This window comes from Netta rufina (genome assembly GCF_964035555.1).
Source record: "Netta rufina genome assembly, chromosome: 25".
In the NCBI taxonomy this organism is placed as follows: domain Eukaryota; kingdom Metazoa; phylum Chordata; class Aves; order Anseriformes; family Anatidae; genus Netta; species Netta rufina.
The window spans coordinates 4263455-4285866 of record NC_140149.1 but is presented as its reverse complement, the minus strand read 5'-3'; the positions used below and the strand labels follow the sequence as shown (position 1 = coordinate 4285866).

Here is a 22412-nt window from a genome sequence, read left to right as displayed (position 1 = left end):
TCCTCAGCTCCCTGCTGCCACCTTTTTGGTGTGTGACCGGCCGGTGGGCAGCAGGGCTCGCTCCCTGGGTCACCCTACAAGCATCCCTCATCCCAACGGGGTGTGTGGGCTTGGCAAAGCGTCCGTATAGGACGCAAAACAAGGCAGACTGTAGGACTGTAGCAGACTGTAAGACTGGAGACCGACTTCTGGCTTTGGCCCTAGCTCCTGCCCTGCAGCACGAGGGAGGGCTGCGATGCTGAACGTGTTTTTTTTTCCTCCAGAGCAGTGGCTAAAAGCCCTCTGGGCTGGCCACCGTCCGCACCAGGAAGCCCCGGCCCCGCTCTGCCCCGCGCCGCCGAGCTGCGTCTCCGGGAAGGTTTCTCATTTCTGGGCTGGGTTTTTCTTTTGGCTGCTTTGTTTACAGGGGAATAAATGACACAATCAGGCGGCCTGATCTTCCGCGCTGGGAGGGAGGAGAGGATTGATGCAGATCTTCACTGCTGCTGCAATCAGCTTAGCCGTTCCCAGGGTCAGGGGCTGCCGGGATCGGCCGTGGCAGGGAGACAGAGACCCTGCTCTGCCTGCAGGGAGGGCAGCAGGGCTGTAACCAGATCCCTTTCCCACTTCTCCAGCCCTTTTTTTTCTCCCTGCAGCAGTGCCACGCTTTCTGAAGCCCAGCACGGTGGTCAGGCACCAGCCAGCCTGTACCTTCCTCCTATTTTTTGTCCACCGTGCGTCGCGCTGGCTTGCTCCTGGGTTGCACCCCTTCCCCTGCAGCTCCTGGCCCTCTGTCCCAGCCTGGATTTCACGTCTGGTATCCCTGCTGGCTCGGATTTGCTGGGGTGAAGCAGGGAGAGCAGCCAGCACCTGAACGCACACCTGCCGAGCTGCTGCGGTAGCCACAGCCCAGTGCGGGATGGAGAGGGTGGAGAGGGAGCGAGCGTGGGAGAAAAGGGCCTGTGTACGAAATATTCCAAGTGGGGAAAATTGGCATGTTTGCTAATGCTGCAAAGAAGGAGGCTGCCTTTTCTCAGGCCCTGGGGTGGATACGTAGGCAATAAAGGAGAAAAAAACCACTAGGAGCGAGAGCCGCCAAGCTGACAGCCCCAGCAAGCTGAAACCTGCCTGGTGAGGAGGCAGCTCCGGAGCGGGAAGGGGCAGGTTCCCTGTCCCAACCAGCTCTGCACGGCCCTTTCTCATGGAAATGGGGCCCAGGGTTTCCAGGAAGAGCTGGCCTTTCGGTCCTTTTAAGCTCTACCCCCTGCCCTCAGCCTTCAGGCTGCTCCGAGCCTGTGACCCCAGCGTGTGGCCAGGGGGAAATGTGAGCCCAGCTCCACAGCTCCCCTCTGCAGGTCTCAGCTCCCCGAGCTCGCCCGGGGCCCAGCTGGAGCCACGCTGGGGCTAATTTGCAGTGGGTGCCCCACCGGGCTCCTTCCAGCACCGTGCCGGGGCTTTGCCCTCGTGCTCAGCTGCAGAGAGCCCAGCACTGAAGGAATCAGAGAGGAAAGCTTTTTGGGGCATCCTGCTTTGGCAGCTGGATGTCTCCCCTGCAGAGGACTGTCACAGCCCTGCACAGCACCGTGCCCCCAGGCGCCGCCAGTCCCTGCTCTGGTTCCCATGCCACGCTTGCAGCTCTCCTTGGTTCTTGCACCAGAGCTGCTGAGCATAGCCTGGCCTCACTCCCTGAGGCTGGAGCAGGAAGGACAGCGGTTCCCTGCCCTAAACCATCCCTTGGCATTCAGCTAGGAGCTGGGACACTCTCCTTGTCCAGCCAGCACGGCCACGCACACCTCCACCTGCTTTGCGCTGCCCCGTGTCTTTGCTGGCCCTTGGTCCCCACGCCACGGGGGCTGGCTCCGTGGCCCTCCTCGCTGATATTTCTGACTGAAGCTGCATTTCTGGGGCAAGTCGGAGCAGGCAGCCCGGTTTCTGGTCGGACTGGCTCTGTTTGTGCTCTGGGAGAGACGGGGCCGTTGGCTGCCAGCCCCGCTGGGGAGCGGAGTCGCACGGTTGGGGCTGGGGAGAGGGGGACGTGCCGCAGCTTGCTGCCCGCTGCTCCCCCTCTCCCCGCTTCCCTCCCAGGGGTTTGAACTTTGGAGGTGTCTTCCTGCAGAAAAGGGCGTGAAACGGTGCCAGAGGGAAGCAGGGACGGAAAAAAAGGAGAATGGCTGAGGCAGGTGGTTCTGTCTTAGGGGCAGAAACATGCTGGAGGTTGAGCCTGTTGGAGATGGAGGGGTTGGGGTGGTCAGCCACCCCCAGGAGCTCCAGACTTCCCTTTTTCCTCTTCCCTTACCTCCATTCAGCCCTTTTCCACCTGATTTTCCAAGCCTTTTCCCGTGCCTCCCCTTTCTCCCATCCTTTTGTCTCGTTTCGCCCCCTCCCCGTGTGTCTGTAGGATGCCTCTGCCCAGACACAACAGACGCTGAAGGGCAAGACTGGAGCTCCTCTAGATGCAATCTCCATTTTGCTCAAGGATCATTAATTACCCTGATGATTAAATACAATTAAAGATCCGTAAGACCTTTCTGATATCAGAGCCATTAGCAAGGGCAGCTTTTAGGAACCTTCTCCTAAAACAAAAGGAGGAGATAGACCAGTAAATCAGGGAATCCCAATTAAAATCCGAGCTTAGCTCATTAACCTAATTATGCATTGTGTCGCGCTCCACCGAGGGGGCAGCGGGGGCAGGCTGCCCCTGGTGGGCTGTCTGTGCTTGCAAAAATGGCCTTGGAGGGGGGATTTCTGCACAAATCAGAGAAACGAGTGCCAGGCCCTAAAAGCTGGTGCAACGCCGCGTGCGCCCCCTCTCCCCCTAAATGTCCTTTTTGCTCCCACCCTCCTCTGCACCCCCTGTCTCCGGTGGTGTCCCCAGTGCTGGGGCTGGATCTCCACCACCTAATTCTCCCTCTGGGGACAGCAGATGGCACGGGGGCCTCCCCTTCCCCTGTCCCCAGGCCGTGCCGGCGATGCGACGTCTCCAGCAGCTGAGCTCTGGGGCTGAGATCCCGCTCCCAGCACCTGTCCCCCCTAGGAGCTTCTGCTGGTTATAGGATCGGGAAGGGGGTGCACGTGCTGCCCGGGGACCACGGCTGTCCCACGGGGCGAGGGAAGAAGGGAAGAGGGCCCCGCCGGATCCCGGTGACTCATGGATTTCGGCGTTTTCCACACCAAAGCGTGAGCGCTGGATCCCGCGGTGTGCAGCTGCATCCCGCGTGCCTCGCTGCCTACGTGTTTGTGCTCAGAGGGCCGGGAGGAGGAGGCAGGCCCCAGCACGTCCTGCCCAGAACCAGCCCAAGTTGGAAAAGCAAGTCGGAGCTCGAAGGGGTCAGGGTGCGGCTCCCCGCGTGGCAGGGAAGGAGGAAAGGGAGCGTGCTGGAGCCCCCGAGTCCCGTGGGACCAGGCTGGGGCTTTCCTGCAAGCGTGGAGAGAGAAAGGAAAAGAGGCAGGGAGCCCGGAGCAGCTCCTCGGGGAGCTCTGCGTGGGGTCCGAGCAGCTGGAAGGTGGGGGGGGAAGAGGTTTACCCCATAACATCCCCGTCAGCTGCTCCACGGGGTGCTTGGGGAAGGGGCGCGGGGAGAGCAGAGAGGGGAGCCAGGCGTCTGCAACCCCTGGGATGGAAACACAGCCTGCCGAGCAGCCTGCCACGTGGGGGTTATTTGAGCTGCTGATGGGGAACGCTGCCACGGCCCCGTGTGGCTTCCTGTGGCCGGGGTGACTCAGCTGCAGGGAAATGCCCCTTGCCCAGCGCTGCCTCCCTTGGGAAAAATCCTTCCCTGCCCCTCTGCCCGCAGAGAAACGCACCCAAACACGTTTGTCTTTCACTTGGGTGTGCTGCGGGCTTGTCAGGGAGATTTCAGGGATCCAGGGGGGGTGCAGGAGCCACGGGGAGCTGCTGGGGGTTGGGATGGGGACGGATGGGATCAGATAGGCACGGGGAGCCCCAAGGGGCGAGCAGCCTGCGGGTGGCTGAGATGGGATCTGAGCTCTGTGGGGAGCTCTGCGCAGTGGTTTGAGATCGCAGCCTTTCCTTTTTTATTTGGTCTGAGCAGGCACTGAAGGGGCATTTCCCTGGGGTGCCTTCTCCAGCTCGCAACCCCTTGTCTTGGCTCCGTCCCCTGGGCCGCCTGCAGCAGAAATCCGGGGCAGAAATTGGGATTTCAGCAGCGAGGGAAGCTTGACCGAGGGGTTCCCCTGGCACAGCTCAGTCCCGTGCTCTGTTTCAGCCCCGCTGAGCCGTGGTGAGGGTGTTTGTCCAGGCAGCAGGCTGCTCGGAGCGAGAGCAGCTGGGCAAAACCTTGCACACCCGGTGCCAGCCAGAGCGGGGACTGCAGAGGCGGCCAGGAGGCAGAAAGGTGACCAGAACCCTTTGAACCTCCAGCAAACAACAAACAGCAGACAGGTTGGGAAGTTCAGGACGCGTCTGGCTTTTTTTTTTTCCTTATTAATTTGTCCTTGCTTTGTTTAGAAAAAAAAAAAATCCCGCTCTTCATAAGCTGCGTGGCAGTTTTTGGGGTTTCTGTGCTAGCCATGGCATGTGCTGTGTCTGCCCTACCAGTGGCCCTTTCTGGGATGACACACTGCTGATCTGAAACTCTTAAGGCTTGGAGAAGTGGGGTCTGCCTCTCTGCAGTGCTACGAATGGGAAAAGACAGCTTCAGACCCTGCTGAAGGCACAGGGCTTGGGGCTTTGCATTTGTCCTGGGCCACAGGCATTGCCCCAAAGCAAACAGAGGACCCCAGGTGCAGGAAGGAGGTTATCCCCAGTGCCATAAAGCTGTGGTCCTGCTCTGGCAGAAGAATTTAATCTAGCCGGAGATCAGCAGGCAGCCTGCTTGAGCCATCCCAGCCCGCTGGGACAGCAGGGCTTGCTGTATGCACTGCCCAGGCTTTGGCTGGGGCTCTGCTTCCAGGTAATTAAAACGGCTTAACCCTGCAGCCCAAACAGCTGCTGGCACAGAGCGTGCCTCCGTGCCCAAGGGACCCTTAGCTCATCGTCTGGTGCACAGCACCCGTCAGCTGCAGGGCAAGTCTGGAGGATGCAGGGATTGCATGGAACAGCGAGGGAGGGAGGGCAGAAACTCAAACACCTTTTTTTTTCTTTTTTTCCTGGAATAAGGGCAATGGAAGGAAAGAGAATATGAAAAAAAAAAAAAAAAGGGGGAAAAAAAGTCCTAGCTAGAAGGATGTGGAAGAGCCAAAGATTTTCAGGTCCTGCGATGGGAGCGTGGAGTCTATTTCTCAGTTACGCCGAGTGCATCTGGAGTATTCCCAGAGCAAACAGTGCAATTACTTCAGATTCACACCGTGCCAGTGAGCTGTCAGCCCGAGGTTCAGGCTCCCACAGGGCCCTGTGCAGGCTTGCATCTAAGCTCTTACACTTCCCTGTGGGACGTGGAAGCTCTTGGAGGCCAGGCCAGGCTCACCTTCCCGAGGCCAGCTGTAAACTTCCTCTCGGGCTTCCTGCTGCTGCCCCGTCGAGTCCTTGGCTGTCCAACATCCACAGCCCAAAGCCCAGCCCTTGCCTTGGTGCTTGCTGAGCTCCTGTAGCCCCCGGGGGTGAAGGCAGCCTCGGGGATGACACTGGTTTGGCCCTTTAGGTTGCCTTCAGCCCCACAAGTGGCAATTATTTCTGCATGGCACCGTGAGGGCTGGCATCCCTTCCCTCCCAGCTCACCTCCTTCCGAGGCTGTGCAAACAAACCTCTGCTGCCAGGCACAGCCCCTGAGACTCCCACCCGTCACTGCAGTGACCCTTTGAACTCCCTGACACACACTAATAGGAGTTAATGACATTTATCTCTAGGCTTATCTTCCTCTCCCACTGCCTCTCCCACTGCAGTATCTGGGTACCGGACTGCCGGGAACTGGTGGTGGCACCCAGATGAAATTAGCTCTCTGACCCTGATGGGAGAATTACTGTTCAGAGACATTAAGAAACCTTCTTTGATCTCTTTTCCCTGGTTTCTTTTCTATTATTTTTTTTTAATGTTTCATTTGCATCCATTCAGTACCCATCTGGTTATTTCTGGAAGCCTTCCTGCGCTACTATTCTGGTCATTTTTTACAAGGTTGGAGATGGGACTTTTTGTCCTCTTTTTTTCTCTCGGCTATTTATATCCTTCCATCTGTCTTTTTAGGTATTCAGGCATCCAGCTGTGTTCTATCTATCACCTTGGAGATAGCAACAAGTGAGGATGTTTCTTAGCAGCTGTTAGCTCCAGCAGTGGCTGCTCTCGAGCAGGGGTGGCCAACAAGGGACACCCGAGCAGCTTGTGAGCATTTCAAGCCCAGCTGCTGTGCCCAGAGGTTGGGAAGCCCCAAGGGGAGCCCTGGGCAGGCTCATCCCCTTCTGGGGAGCACTGGGAGCCCAGGTTTAGGTTGTGTTATAGGGATTCATTCCCTCCTTGCCCCCCTCAGCTGTGTGGTGGCCATCTGGTGGTCCTCAGCTATCATGGGACCTGGCATGGGGGGGGTCAGGGAAATCCATCACAGCAGTGCTGTCCTCACTCAGACCCCCAGAGGTGCAGGATTTTTTTTATTATTATTTAATTTACCTCCCACCAGGAGAGCTGGCTGACATTTTTTGGGTAAAGTTTAAGAAATGTAGGATTTTTTGCGGGAACTGTGTCCATGCTATCACGTCTGCTAAAAAAAAAATGTACTGGTCTGCTTTGTGTTTGAAGGGGACGAGATGCAGGAGGTGCCTTGTCCTTGGGTATAAGAGCTGTTGGGAAGGTGAGCTCTGGAGGTGACTGGATCAGGTTGGCATGTGGGGATGTTGGGCATTTCAGACTGAGCTTTGTTTCTGCCTCGAAACAAATGGACATACAAGAATTTCTGCAGAAATGAAATTTCTGAAGAAAACATGGGTCTGCTGTAATCCAAAGTGTCTCATGGCGTTACAACCAAAGCATTTCATTCTGGTTGCAGTTCTGGTCAGTGCTTTGCCATACACCATTTAAAAGGAATGAGAGTCCAGAAGAAGTTGCCCTAAAATAAATACAGGCCTTCAAAAAGAAAAAAAAGAACAGAAAACTTGTTTTAGAGTGGGAAACTCTAACGCCACAAAAAAAGGAAACATTCTGTTCCAAGGTTAGCACAAACCAATCTCAACCTTATCAAAAGGCTTTTTAGTTTTTGACTTTAGTTCTGTCAAAATCAGCACGTTCCACTGGATAGTTTTGGCTTGGACCAAGTGGCACTTCCCATCAGAAAAACATGCTGCGCTGGAAAATTTTCCACTAGCTCTAGTTTCTCTTTTTCACATGCTTCCCATTTCTGTGGCCTCTTAGTCCCTGGTCCCTGCTGGGACCCAGCACCCGGCCATCCCCTGGGAGCAGCTGCCCTTGGGGTTTTGTAGGGTGGGCGATCCTCCAGAGCTCTGCCACCCTCAGATCACCGCCTGTTTCTGCATGAGAAGGACACAGGGAGCCCAGTGCTGCTGCAGTCTGAACAGGAGTCAATGAAAGAACTCTGAACAGCGATGAAATACGCCAATTAGGGCCGACAGAGCTATTTAACCCCCGGTCCCTGGGCTTAGTTTCTCCAGAGTGAGGCTGGGAATGGGATGTGTACTCTCAGCTTGCCCTGTCTTGTCGACTGTTAATGTATCTTTATGGGGAAGTGATTGCTTTTTGGTTCTGGCTTGTCTCTATCATAAATTTAGACATTAGGAACACTTAGATTTAGAGGAAATATGTGAATCACGCACGCCATCAAGATTCAAGCCTTGTAGCTACCCACAGCTCCTGTCGCTGTTGCTGATATCCCAGCCTTCCTGCTCGAGCATCCCCAGATTAGGGGGGAAAAAAAAGTGAGGCTGAGCCTCCTCTGTGCTGGGAGAGGCCCCAAAAATCAGCCAGAAAACCAGCATTGACTTGGTGTTGGTACCTGTTGAGGCATCACCCATCAGGGTCAGGGTGATGTGCAGCTGAGATGCTCCAGGATGTGCGTGGGGGGACATCTCTGCTCCGGGGCCACGAGAGCCCTGGTGCCACTGAGTTTCATGCAGGGATGTCTCTGCTTTGGGGCCACAGGAGCCCCAGTGTCACTGAGTTTCATGCAGGGACATCTCTGCTTTGGGGCCCCAGGAGCCCCGGTGAGTCATGGAGCACACAGCATGTGGAGCCACCTCCAAGTGACTCGATTTAGCAGCAAGTTCCCTGAATGCTCCGTCACAGCTCAGTTCCTCCCCGGGGCTACCTGGAAGCACAAAGCCACCTTGTCTGAGGAGGGGGTGGATAATGAGGGCAGGAAAAGTCCCGGGTTTCTCTTCGCGGGGGTTTTCTGGCTTCTCCCATTACACTGCAATCACTGACCCCTGCTCCTCCGGCCCTGCCCTCTGCTCTGGGCTGAGCACTGCCTCCCTGAGCCCTCGCTGGCTGATATGAGTGGATGTAGCAGTGTTGGTCCCACTTATCTACCTCTCCCAAAAAGCAAATCCACGTCCCGGGGCCGTGTGGGGGGCAGAAGGAGGCAGAGAGCGTGACCCCTCATGGGGGGCCTCCTGCCAGCTCTGACCCTCGCTGCTCTCACCGGGGCTGCCTCCGATGGGTGGTCCTGGCCCTTGTTTACAGCCCCACGTCTCCGAAACTCAGCAGACTTCCCCAAAACCCACCTGTGAGACCCTTCTGAGGCTCAGCAGCCATTCTTGCATCCTCCTGGAGGGAGGCTGCGATGTAGGCCGCGACCTTAACAGCAGCCCTCATAGCCTCGGTGCCTCTCATCATTTCTGGCACGTTAACACAAAATGTCATGGATTTGTTCATTGCCAGGAAGAACTCGAGCCGTATTTCGGGAATTTTAGCGTAGCTGTTAAGATGAATAATGCTTAGGGTCTCTTCCAGGCTCTGGCAGCAGAGCTTTCCCACTTCATCTGTCCGTGCCTCAGTTTCCCCAGCCGTAAAAGTGAAGGTGACCTGAGGTCTGCACGAGCTGTAGGTGGGGCAGGGAGGTGAGAGTTGTCACCAGAATATTCAGAGGCCCACAGCAAGCCGAAGCCATTGAGGTGAGGCTGCCAATGATTACCTGGGTGGCCTTGGGCACATTTCTTTGTCATTCAGCACCTCTGATTTCCCCATCCCTGAAAGCAGGGGGTAATAATACTTACCTGCCTCTCGGGTGCTGCAGGATTAATTACTTACTCTCTGAAAAGCCTTTTGAAGATGCGAGGCTGTCCATAAATATGCAGAATTATTCCTACAGGTGGGGTGTGGGGGGGTAGGACTGAAGTGTGGCGTCACAGTGCTGTGGGGATCATAAATCTGGGAAAAGGAGGAATCTGTAAAATTGTTTCCTTGTGCAGGGACTTTGTGATAAGAAGTCCGAGCAGCAGCAGCCTGGCAGTCAGGCCGGGCACAGGGTTTTTGGTTTACATGTACACACTGTTCTTCACAGCCCGCTGTTCATGGGCAGGAGTCCTCAAACAACCCAAACAGTTGGGAGGTCTCTTCCACTTTCCTGCAGAAAGATCTCTAGGGCAAGAGAAAATGCATTATAAGAAAAAATACAGGCAGGCAGGCGGTGAAGGGTGCCTGTCCTGGGCATCTGGGCGTGCCATGCTTGTGTTCATGCTGCTTGCAAAGGTTTCTTGACAGCTCTGACGGGTTGTGAGCCACCAGAACTTATATCCCATTTGTCTGGTCACAAAAAAGAAATGAACTGCTTCTGTCTGTGGACAAATTATACTAGCAAAGAGCATGGCATTCCCACGTGCCATTGTAGAAAATATTTCTCTTTAACGTTAGGAGCTGGTGAAATATCCAGCAATACGTTATATCCCCAAAGGATAATGGGAGGAAAGACAAGAGGAAAGCGAGACCACAAGTCAGAAAGCTGTGCCTGGTTAGCAAGCCTTTAAACTACAGGAAAGCAAAGAGGAGTTTTGATCTCCTCCGCAGAAATTCCAGGCCCGGTCACCACCAGCATGGTTTGGCAGGGCTTTTTTTCACCATGCCTTGGCCAGGGGAGCGGAGGGTTTGTGCGTGCTGTAATTCCCTGCGACCCGGCACCTCCCCTGCCGATAGAAGAGGTTTGGTTCGAGTCAGGACACAGGGAACCAGGACCGAGGCTGGTGGGGGCAGCCAAAATGGGGCTACCAGCCACTAACCCCTGTGCTGGAGTCACACCTGAGTCAGCAGAGTTTCGGCTTTGTCGCGTTCCCATTGTGGAGGCGAGTGAGTCACCAGCGGGGCCGGGTTTCTTGCTCTGAGCTGGCAGCCCGGGGAGGGAAGGATTTCGTGCTCTCTCCTTCTGTGCCGTCAAGTTTATTTTTATTTTCTTCTTCTTTTTTTTTATTATTGAATCTCTTCAGACTCAAGTTCCTCCTTTTCGGAAATGAGACTCTCTATGGGTTGCTATCTTGATCCCCTCTTCACAGCTCTTCATTAAATCCCTCCTCCTCGGCACCTGGAGAGCTCTAATAGGGAGAATATTTAGCCTCGGACCGGGGCTCTTTGAGCAACATCTGAGGTACTGCAGAAAACCAAGGAAGAGGCAAGGCAGAGAAAATACTCATGCACATTTTAGGGGCTCAGTCCATCATGATAAGGTGTCATGACCTTCAGTCTCAGCTGTACTGGCTTTCCCCTACTCAAGGCTTCAGCTTCTTTCCCCTCCCCTGTACTCACTTTTCTGGCTGTGTCGTTCTTTTCTGCCCTTGCTTCCCCCCCCAAACTCCAAGCAGACATATTAGACATTGTCTCTGAGTCTGGTCCCCTTTCTCAGGCCATCAGACGTGCCCAGGATCAATTTTCTCTCTTGCTTAGAGGTCAGCGTTGGTAAGCGAGAGGAGCTCAGGTTATATCTTGCTGACAGACAAGGGATGACTCTTGGGATGAAGGTCTTTGAGGTGTTGTTTTTTGCCCACCCTCGCCTCTTCCTGCCCCCTGCCTGCTTTTCCTAACACCGACTCGTGACCCTGGATGCATCCACTTGGTGCCCGTCCAGAGGAAGAGGAAAGCGAGGTGATGATGGTGGAGAGACACAAGAGGGGTGGGAAAAATTGTAAGGCTCGAATAGAGAGAGGACAAATCAAGGAAACGAGCCTTGTGGACCAGCTGAAAGGCTCCTCGGTGACGGGGACGGTTGGGGGGCAGGAGGGCGATGCGCCTCAGCTGCGGGGTGTCCCACGAGGCCACGAGGGGAGGAGAAGGACTGGACAGGTATGAGCAAGAGCACACGGTGGGAAAAGAGCTGAGGGAAGGAGCTGGAGCAGAGTCCAGCCCCAAAAAGCCCGGAGGGACGGGCTGCTCGGCCGGGAGCTGGTGCACGCCAGGCAGCGGCGAGGGGCAGCGGCTGCTCAGGTGTGTGGGAACCGGCCGAGGGATTAGCTGACGTGCTGGCGAGGCGGGGCGGGCAGCAGGGGCTGGCTCCTCCGCCGTGACTGAGGAGCCTTTGTGCTTTGTTGCTGAGCACGGGATTTGGCGGCTTTATTGCAGGAAGGCCTTTCCCAGCGCTGCGTCAGCACTTGCAGCCAGAGCCCTTGCTCTGCCAGCCTCCCCGCTGCTGCCACGGGGCATGTTCCCCTCCCCTGGTCTCGGGGGCGAAGCAAAGCAGCTGTGTGAAAGTCGGGGAAGGTACGGCAAGGAGCGAAAGCCGGGAGCAAAGCAGGCATGGTTTTTGCCTTCCCACTCCTCCTGGGTGCAGCCCTGGTGGGGAAGTAGGAGGCCGGCTGCAGCTGGGGCTGTTTGCAAGGGGGAAGCACGGGCAGCAGGAACTGGGGTGCAGCCCCGCTCCTCGCCGCTGTTTGATCTGTTTGGTCTCACCCCGGCGTCTGCTTTTCTTTCATCTCTCTGTATGGAGAACACCCAGGACAAGCGTGGCTTTGGTCTTGGTTGGGGCCTTTGTGAAGGCTCGATTGAGGCTTCCCAAACCGTAACAGAGAACGCGGGGAGCATCGGGGGATCAGACCCCCTGGGAAAGACCTTTCATCCAAGGGGATCCCGAGGCTGCTTCGTGCTCTCATTATCCAAAGAGGAAAAACTGCATGGGCAGCAGAAGGCAACCCTGCTTTATCCCAAAGCCATCTCCGCTGTCCCGTCCCAGCAGACAGTCAGTGAAGGGCTGGCAAGAGAGCTCACCCAGTGCGAGCCTCAAACACCGCTGCTGTCACTGCTGTGTGCTGGCTCTGGACGTGAACCCAGGGTACAAGGCCCCACAAGCCAGCAACAAGCCTGTTCCTTTTTTTTTTTCCTTCTTTTTTTTTATTTTTCTTTTTTTTTTCACAAGGTACTTGGGTGAGAGCCAGGTGGGCCATTGTGCACACTGCCATCTCCTGTCAGCTCCCGTAAAGCTCCCAGCTCGCGGCTGGGGGCAAGGGATGCTCAGGCTCACACTTCCTCTCGGCGTGCCCCTACCCCATCAGTTATCTCAGGCCTTTCCCTTGCAGCTGGGTCACCTGGAGCTGCAATTTTCCCACTTCTCCTTTCCGAGGCTCCATCCTGCTGTGCTGGGCAGGCAGCCTTCCCCTCCTAACCCCTTTGGTGCACGTAAGAGGGGGCTGAGCTGGATGGAGACCTGCAGGGGAGGTGTGCTGCTGCAGGAAACTTGGGCATAGAGACCTCTCCAGCTTTGTAATGAGCTCCAAACCATCTACAAAGCAGGCAAGGCGAGCTCTGTCCTCTTCTGGAAGAGCAGCAGGGTACTGAATACGCCTGGCAACCCATACCAGGTCTCCCTGGCAAGAGGGAAGGTTTTTAACCCCAACATCGTGGCCCAGTGCCAGCTCAAGCCTTTGCTTCCTGCCACCTGAAATTCCCCTGCTGGGCTTTAGGATCTTTCTTTCCCATTTCCCACCCTGCCTAACGCACCTGTGGTGTTCCTTTGGGCTTTTGGATGCTGGGTGCATGCTGCCCTGTGTGTTGCATCTCAGCCCTTGATCTCCGCTTAAAAACAGGGGGGACTTGAAATAGGAATTCAGAAATATCAGGAGAAAAAGAAACGACTACCAACAGCTGGAAAGTTTCAAGTTCAAGTTTCATCCCATTTGTACACCATCATGAGGGGCTTGTGGACATCTTGAAGTGTCTCTGAGGTGTGCAAGCCCCTGTTTCGGGCAGCATCCCTCATACCAAGGTGCAAGGCAAGGGGCCAGCTCGAAGCCAGGTGCTTGCTGCAGGGTCTTTTGTAGGTGGCAGCACGAGGCATCGCCTTGTCCTTGTGGGAGGTCCAGCTGCTGTGACCTTCTCCACATCCCCTTCAGTTCTCAGTGATGCCAAGTCTATTAGGATGGATCCTCTGACATTTGCATCAGCCGTGATATTGCCACACCAAAGGGCGGCTCATCACACCGCTGCCAAGGGCTGTTTCAATGCCCTCGGGGTAAGATGAGTATCAGGGAACAGGAGAGCGAGAAATCAGCGAGAGGCTCAGCGGAGGCAAGGTTGTGCAAAGCAGAGTGGAGTTCACATGGTGCTTAACAAAGAGGCATTGATTGGAGGCTGGCTGTTGTGACAGAGCTCGCTAATGCCTGGAGATCAGTTCCAGAGCTTTCTATACGAGGGAGCAGGAACCAGGTCTTGCAAGTGTGGGAGCATCCACGTAACAGCACCTCCCGGGCTCTTCGGAGAAAGGTTTCAAGGTTCAGGAGCCACCAGCTGCCTTGGCTGAGTCAGCCACCTCTGCTCATGGTGGCGTTACGTGCAGCTGGGTGGAGTTGAGGAGGAGAGAGATGATGCCCTGATGGCAGCTAGTGGCCTTGAAACCTTTGTGTCCTCACCAGGCTGGGCACTTATTGCTTATTGATCATGGCAGGACTCCACTGGCGCCTTTCACATGGCTTTTATCCTGCTTTTCTCCTCTCTCTGCCTCTTGGCCTTTGCACCTTAGCACCAGGCAGCAGCTGGGCGCTGGTCCCCTTTCGGCGCTGAAAGGATTCTGCAAAGCCCTCAAGGGTCAGCAGGTTCCTTGGTTCTTTCTCAGGATCCAGCCACCGAAGGGAGCACCACCACCTCACGCAGGGCGCCCAGACCTTCACTCCCAGCCCCCTGCCTGTGCCGCAGGGCACCCGAGCTCTGCACGGAGCCCCCAAGGCCTTGCATGACCTAGTGAATATCTGGGCTCGGGATCGTGGGGAAAGGCAGCAACGCAAACCACTTCAGAAGCCAGGGTGGAGGAGTAGGATCCCAGAGGTCTCCACTAATGAGGTCTTGGCACCAACATGTCTTTGGCGCTCAGCTGGGCCTTTTTTACTGCTTTTGGCCCTTAAAAACAAAACAAAGCGAAACAAAAAAAAAAAACAAAAACACACCACCAAAAAACTAATGAGTAAATTGCAGCTCGGCAAGCTTCAACCTATACAGCTCATCCTTCCTGGTGTGCTGGCTGCCCCTGGGAGGTGTCGGAGTGGATCGGTGAGCACCGGGAGATCTGGCATAGGAATGGCAGGATGTATCCCAAGCCTTTTCTCTGCCACGTCGACCACACACATCATTCAGCAGAGAAAAAGCAAGGCGAAGAGCCCCAGCACGGCACATGCACACACACATCCTGCTTAATATGCCCGAGCCTCTCCAGGGGCTGATTAGGGATTTTAGTTTCTCCTCCTCTCCCTGGCTTGCACACTCGGTGCCATCAATAATCTATGCGTTCACCCTGATGAATTATTGAGTGTGTAACGGGGCAAGGACCCGCCGTCCCGGCTCAGTCACCTTGCAGACGAACCCTCCCAGGAGCATGACAGCACCCGCTTTGCCCTCTGGCTTCTGATTTAGGATGGGGAGCATGGGAAGAGGCTCCAGCTCCTTGCAAAACCCCTTTCCTCCGTCTGTTCCTGTTCCTCGCCGTCCCTGTTGGGGTGTGGGTGTTATTGCTGCGGTGTGGAGCAGCGCAATGGGTGCCTTATTGCCCCCGATGGGAGGTTTGGAGGAGCAGCACATGAGGACTTTACCCCGTCTTGCAAAAGAGCCGTGAGTTATTCAGTCACCTGGAAAGGAAACGCGATTTCCGCACGGTGTTTGTGTTCTTTTTTTTTTTTTTGCTGTTTGTTATTTCTTCACTGCTTTTTTTTTTTTTTTTCCCTTTTCCCCTGAAGCCTCTAGAAAGTTTGGAATTTGTTTTTGTTACAGCTGCTGCGTGTAGGGGCCTGAATCGTGGCGTTGGCAGCGCTGCGCCCTTGGCAGGCAATCTGCAGCTGGCACCGGCTTTTTCCCTGGCCGAAAGTCTGACACTTTGCACCTGGGATGCTGAGGGCTCTGCAGCACCTTTGTGGTCGAGGATCATCAGCCCAAAAGTTTGCCTTTTCCCCAGTTTGTGTCCCAGTACGGTCCGTGCCGACACATGGATCCCATGGCAGGAGCAGGGCGAAAGGGGGAGGTCAGAACTGGGAGCTCCTCACCCAAGGTCAAGGAGAACCACTGGCTTTGTGAGAAGGCTTTTGGTTAATTTTCAGAGAAATAGCACAAACAGGAATGCCGTAATGATGAGCGAGGGGCTGGGTTGACCCCTCTCATGCTACACACCCATCCCTGCCAGCCTGGCTGGCTATATATTAAGGGACACACCGCTGGTGGCCATCCCCTTGGCCTCATGCCTGGCACAGCCTCCTTCATGCCGTGCCCCTTGCCCACTCCATGGAGCCCACACAGCCCTGCAAGGCACCTCCAAGCAGGGCCCGGTGGCTTCCCGGCCTTCTGCGGGGTCCAGCCCACCTCTGGCGTTTGTGACACCACTAGGCCACCACTGACGTGGCCTCTTGGAGTGGGATTTCGAAAATGTGGCTCCGAGCGAGCAGCTGGGGCCCGTGGGGGGCCAGGGAGCTCGTGTGGGAGCGGGGCCAGCAGCACCAGCGCCCCAGCCCCGGGCAGGTCCCGCTCGGGGGGCCCTAAAAGAGGTGGGGACTGGCGCTGATGAAGCCGCTCCGCTGCGGCGCTGGGAGGAGGAGGGCGTGCTGAGCACACCGCGGGTTGTTCCCAGGGCTTGTGCTACAGGATTGCTTTTGCTTTTGCTCCTCGGCAAGCTCCCACACGCCTTGCCAGGCGCAAAAGGGCTTCAGAGCCGGGCCGCTTGGCAGAGCTGGGGCTCAGCCCCGCAGGTGCAGGCAGCTCGGAGAGAGGCTCCTCGGTGAGGAGCACTTTTAGCTGTTCTTGCCCCAAATCCCAGCACAACGTACCCAAACCCTGCCCCGATCTGCACCCGCTGCCCCCGTTTCATCAGGAGGCCCCTCTGGGCCAAGTGTGCAGGCTGGGCTGGTGTCAGGAAGGTTTTGTGGTGTCTAAATGCTTGGACATCCTGGAGGCATGAGCCTTCTGGAGACCTGAACCTTCTGGAGGCCTGAGCCTGAGGTGGCACGGAGATAGCTGGTCCAGCCATGACTCCATCAGAGCAGGAACATCCCTTCCTTCTGCTTTCTGGTGGGACACCCATCCCAAAACAGCCCTGGCCATGCTGGGAGGGGATGGTGCAGCCCCGGCAGCTCCCCTGCCATCTCCCAGGACTCGCTGGCTTCATGCATGCAGGCACATGAGGGCACCAGTGCTTTGCTGTGGCTGTGCTGAAAAAAAAAACATTCCTCAGCACCCAGCCGGCGTGGTAGGGTGTGGGGCCAACTGGCGCTTGACTCAGGAAGGGGGCAAGTTCACACAAAGCTCCAGAGACTGAGTTTCGGGCTTAATTGCTGCTGACTGTGGTCAGCTGCTGGCGTCTCGTGGCCGGGCTGGGTTGTTGAGGCTTGTCCTCGGGGTCACGGGCTCGGCGTGAAGGAGAAGGGGATTGAGGAGAGGCCGAGGTGGGAAAGGGGCTGAGATCGGGCCGAGCAGGCGTGGAGGGGGCGGCACGGCGGGGAGAGAGGTAGAAATGGTGTTTGTGGGCGAGATGAGGTGCGTCTGGCTGCGTGGGAAGCTGCAGGAAGGAGCCACTCGAGGCCACGTTTGTGTGGGGAAGGCAGAAGGAGCAGTGCTGGGGGCTGGGAGCGGGGAGTTTACGCTGCCCTAGCACTTGGGGAGCCCTTTGGTCCCTGCAGGAACATGGTTGGGGGACTCCAGAAATGCTCCATCCCCTCAGCTAGAAGATGCTGTCCCGTTTCTCCTGCCATCCATTTTTTTCCTCTTTCCCCAGTCTTTCTTTCACTACCCTTTCATGTTCCTCCCTCTTTGTGCATCTCTCTTTTCTTCTTACCCCTTTCTTCCCTTTCCCCTCCCAGAACACATCCCGGCCCAGGCTGTGCCAGGAGTGAGCAGAACGCGCTTTTCTTGTTCTCACCACCTCGCTCCTCCATTGTATTTCTCATATAAATACCGGCTGTGTAATTACCAGCGCATTATCTCTAAACATACAGATTAGGGAAAGACACGGTGGCAGCCAAAGATGAATTTCGGGGTCAGTCTGGTGGGAGACATTTTTCTCCATCTGGCAGGGGAGGAATCGAATGAGACAGAATCGCAGTCGTGAGCACCAGCCACCACTTCTCCCAAGCACCTTTCGTCTTCCCTCTGCAGAATTAAGATGGAAGGCTCCTAAACGCAGTCACTTCTGTTTGTTTGTGCTTTTTTTTTTAAAAAAAAAAGGCCACAGAAGGTATCCGGATCATGCAGATAGATCATGCAAGGTGGATGGGCACCGCCATAAATCTGCTCTTCTCCAGGAGCTGTTGCTGCTCTGAAATCCAGGCCTCGGTCTTTGCAGCTCATTTAATTACTGGTGCACTTCCAATAGGATTAAATGGATGCCTGAGTGTGTGTTAGCATATGTTAGTACATGCTGTGCTGATAAATATCTGCGCCTTCGTATGCCTACAGACACACAAGTTGTGTGTAACTTGCAATAACTGATGCAGAGCCTTCCAAGGTTGAAGGCAAAAGGAAGGGAAGTTATTCCTGATCCAACCTCGTGCCTTTTGGTGATCCCGAGCCCCAGGGAGGCTGCAGAGCACTGGGGCTGGTTGTGGTGGGGGCAGAGCACCAGCGGTGGGGCAGGAGGTGCTTCCAAATGGGAACGGAGCTGCAGGTGGAGGCAGGTTGTTGCTGCCAGCCTGTAGCCATAGCCTGCTCTTGGATCGGCCGTGACGAGAAGAAGAGAGCGAATAAATAAAGGAGTTCACGGGCCCAGTATCCACCAGCTGTTCTTTTGTTCTCCTTCCCCAAGAAGCGTGTGTATATTCACGTCTTCCCGTGTCGTTGCAGGGGTGCAAGCTCAGACTGTCTTAGTCAATGACACAGTCTCGGGGTACATCGGGACGGACGTGGTCCTGCACTGCAGCTTCACCAACCCGCTCCCCAATGTGAAGATCACGCAGGTCACTTGGCAGAAAGCCACCAACAACAGCAAGCAGAATGTGGCCATCTACAACCCGGCCATGGGGGTCTCCATCCTCTCGCCCTACAAAGAGCGGGTGACTTTCCGCAACCCGTCCTTCAAAGACGGCACCATTCAGCTCTCCCGGCTGGAGCTGGAGGATGAGGGGGTGTACATCTGCGAGTTTGCCACCTTCCCCACCGGCAACCGGGAAGGTCAGCTCAACCTCACCGTGCTGGGTAAGACACTGGGCAGGTTTTGGGGTGCAGACCTTTTCCTCTGGTTAAGCACACCTAGAGGGATCTGAGGCTCCCTTCCTTGGGACTCAGGGAGAAGGCGAATCCTGGGTGTAAATGTTACCTCTTTTAAGGTGACTGTGAAGAGGTGAAGGGCTGGGAACACAGGGTAGGTCCTGGGAACGTCTCCTCCTCCTTCCAGGCCTCAGCTCCCCTGTCACTTACCGCAGGCACAGTACAAGTGACCTGTTCCCCAGGGGAGTGGTGAGTTAATGTACCTGTATCTGTCAAAGGAACAGGGAGAAAAGACAACAGAGAGGCCCTGAGAGCTTAGAGTTGTGAGTGAAGAGACCCCACCCAAGGTCTACATGATTCATTTGCTCTCCAGCTGGGGTTTCTCTTGTAGAAACAGGGCTGAAAACCTGTAGCAGGAAAGCACCAACTTCATCATGTATCTGTGCATCCAGGGCACCTCCACCAGTCTTTCCCTGCTAGCAATTTGCACCAGTTCTGGATTCCCAACAGGGTCTGTCACAGGCGCAGTGGTGCTAGATGTCTCTTGGGTTGTAGCAGAGAAGGTAGCGTTGGCTTTTCTAACCATCCCTTCGCACCCTTTTCTCCTCCTCCTCCTCCTTCTTCGCGCTTCTTGCAGCCAAGCCCACGAATCGGATGGAGGGCACCACGCGGCCCCTCATCGCCAAGGCTGGCAGGACGGAGAAGATCCTGGTGGCCACGTGCACCTCCTCGAACGGGAAGCCCCCCAGCACCGTCACCTGGGACACCAAGCTCAAAGGGGAAGCGGAGTTCCAGGAGATCCGCAACAGCAACGGCACCATCACGGTCATCAGCCGCTACCGCCTGGTGCCGAGCCGCGAAGCCCACCGGCAGCAGCTCATGTGCGTGGTCAACTACCAGCTGGAGCGCTTCACCGACAGCATGACCCTCAACGTGCAGTGTAAGCGAGCTGGGGCAGAGCCAAGGAGCCGAGATCCAGCATCAGTGCATGGGTCGGGGGATAAAACTTGGCCAAAGAGGGGTTTGCTGAAGGGGTGGTGCTGGTCGGGTGGAGGGGTGGGAGTGGGGGCTGCTTTCTTGTTCTGGAGGGTGCAGATGGAAGTGATCCCTTGGAATAATGATGTTTTCCCTTTCTCCTACCTCCTTTCCCTTGCTGCCTCTACCATATCCCTTTGTTCCTACCTTTTTCTCTCTCCCTGCCCCCTCTTCTCTTCCTGCTTGCTTCCCTTCCCTCCCCGTAACCCTTCCCTCTGCTTCCTCGTCCTGCTTTCCCTTTTTTCTGCCCCCTGCAGATGAGCCAGAAGTCACTATCGAGGGGTTCGATGGCAACTGGTTTCTCAATCGGAAGGACGTGAAGCTGATCTGCAAGTCTGACGCCAACCCCCCCGCTCACACCTACGAGTGGAAGCTGTAAGTACCCGCAGTGCTCCTGCTGTCCCCAAATGTCACCTTCCAGCCACCTTCCTTGGGAGGAAGAAGGGCAGTGGGGAGGATCCTGACCCCCTGCCTCTGGGCTGGAGCTTGCTACCAGTACCAGTGCAGCCTCAGCACCCAGAATAACCTCCTAGTACCATCACCTCGCAGTGCCCCTGCGTATATCATCACTCCACTGCCAAACAACAAGGGATTTCCCTTCCTTAAAGGGGCACAAATAGCGCAAAATTCCTCTGCGTGTAAAAAAAAAACCCAAACTTTCCTTGGAAGCAGCCCTGGCTGTGAGCAGGAGCTCCCCTTTGGAGCGCTCATCCCCACGCATCTGACATTAAACAGAAGTAATTCCTCATCCTCCAGGGCTCCAGCTCTTGGCTGAAAACACCGAAGGGACTGAGCAGCGAGCGGGGGATGCCGGGGGAGCCGGGTGGGAATTGATGGAACCTGAGGTGGTTCTCCCTCCCTCTCTGCCTTTTCTATAAGCACTTATGTAGCTTTAAAAAAATAGAAAGATAAAATGGATCCTTTCTTCTTTTCATCTGGCATTTGTCATCGGGAAAGAGGCTCTCAAAATGGCTTTGCAAGGAGCTAGGCATATTGTCTCTCGTTTTGCTTCCAGATCAAACTGCTCACAATGCAAGCCTGAAGAGGATTGTTTTTCTTGCCTTTTTTTTCTGTTCTCATCCCCAGCTCTCTCTGGTGGTTCTTCTAGCTTGATTTAAGCTCTGAGGGGTCTCTCTGGGTTCCTCTCAGCATTGCCAGGAAGGTGTTGGAGGCAGAGGTGCCCCTTGTGGCACCCAAGGCAGAGGAGATGCCGGCTCTCCATGCAGCAGAGCTGAAGAATTGAGCTGAAGTGAGCCCTGTGGGATGGAGCCGAGGACAGGAGGCAGGTTTTCTCTCAGCTTTTGGGCAAGTCATCCCTTTGTTCTGCTCTTTCATGCAAGGCTGAGCTCTTGCTGGGCTCCTGGGCACCAGGCTGTCCGCGGCAGGAGCTCACAGCCAGCGGCATGAGCATCTCCAGCTCCTGCCCCGCAGCCATGCTGAAGGCAGGCTGAGAGCAGAAGCACGGGGCAACCCGCTGCCAGATTTCTCAGCCAGGTGATGTTCTCCTAGCCCAGGGCAGGAAAAAGGGTTAGCTACCACCTGGGCTCAAGCACAGCAGGGGATGCAGGTGTCAGGGCTGAGCACGGCACAGCATCACCGGCTCCAGCGCTTCGTTTCCACACCTGGTTGGCACGCTGGGGAGAATAAATTCAGCTCTGGCAGAAATAATTCTTGGCAACTTCGTGTTTTTGAGCCAGGCATTGAGTCGGTTCCTCTGTGCTTGTGGGGTTGATGATTTATTTTTTTTTAACACTGGAAAGAAAGCTTTTCCTGTGAATTCTCCGTGAGCTGTGAGTGTGTCCATTTGTCTGTCTTTAACCCACTGTCCTGGTGAGGGTTGCTTGATGTACAGCTCAGAGGCAGAGGGAGCAGCAATACTTGGCTTTGAGGAGGGCCTGTGGGGAGAGGAAGGGAGAGAGGGAGAGCACGGAATTAGAGAGTACAGGCTTCTAAGCCCAACAGCTCTTCGATCCAATTTCCCAGCCTCTCCCTTTGGCACACTTGTTGGGTCAGTTAGGACGGAAAATAGGATTATTGACCTGAAAGAGGACGGAAAGGAAAGCTGGACTGCAGCTGAAGGTGAGGAGAGGGCAGGCAGGAGACAAGGGAAGCAGAGGGTGAGAGCGAGCAAGGCTGGCCCTGCTTCCTCTCCTCTCCTTTCCCGGCGAGGAGCCGATAGAAGCAGCCCCACAGCAGCTTCCAGGTGTGCCTTGTCTGTAAATTCACAGCCCTACTTCACCCCCAGGCAGAGGACCAACATTAGGCTGCTCTGCTCCTCCATCAGCATCCCTGGCTCGGGGTGGCTGGGGAGGAGTGCCCCTTTTTCTGACCCAGCTGTTTGCTCTCCGCGTGTGCCCGTGTGTATATATAGACAGGCAAAATTTGCCCGTGTGCATTTAGGCACTTCTTTGCAAATATAATTATGCCCCATTATTGGCTTTTGTTTCTTACAAATTGCTGACAATATGTGCACATTTTTGTTGGGAGGAGGGGAAAGAACTACTTGAGTAATTTTTAATTGCCTAAGAGAAGTAATTACTTTACTTTGCTTCAGTAATTAAGAATAACCAGGCCATGTGTGTCGTTTCCTCACACACAGGCTTTTTTTTATTTTTATCTGCCTTTGTTCATTTACTCTGTGTACCTCTAGACTTAGCTTTGCATGGTTCCAGCTTCACACTTCTCTGACTCTGCTGACGCGGGCAGGCCAGCGATGGCAGGGCTGTAAATTAGCACCACTTTACTCGAGCTGGAGTCACAATTAACACTGGCTGATCGGCCAGCAGTTACACGGGCAGGAAAGTGGAGTAAAGCAGGGTTAGGTCGGTGTCCCATTCCCGTATTTTCCATCAAATGGGAAGTTAAGGCTGGAGAAACACCCTAAAGGTGGGCCTGCTAGGGGTGAGCGGCCTGAAAC

At 55.4% G+C, this 22412-nt stretch overlaps 1 protein-coding gene across 1 annotated transcript in view; it reads left to right on the top strand.

The window, feature by feature from the left end:
- The window catches only part of NECTIN1 (nectin cell adhesion molecule 1), a gene marked incomplete at both ends in the record, with an annotated part of 79542 nt that overhangs the window by 19019 nt on the left and 38111 nt on the right, over positions 1-22412 (top strand). Inside the window, 3 exon segments of the mRNA XM_084301553.1 lie at positions 18098-18448; positions 19098-19400; positions 19753-19870. Coding sequence (XP_084157679.1) covers positions 18098-18448; positions 19098-19400; positions 19753-19870 — 772 coding nt within the window.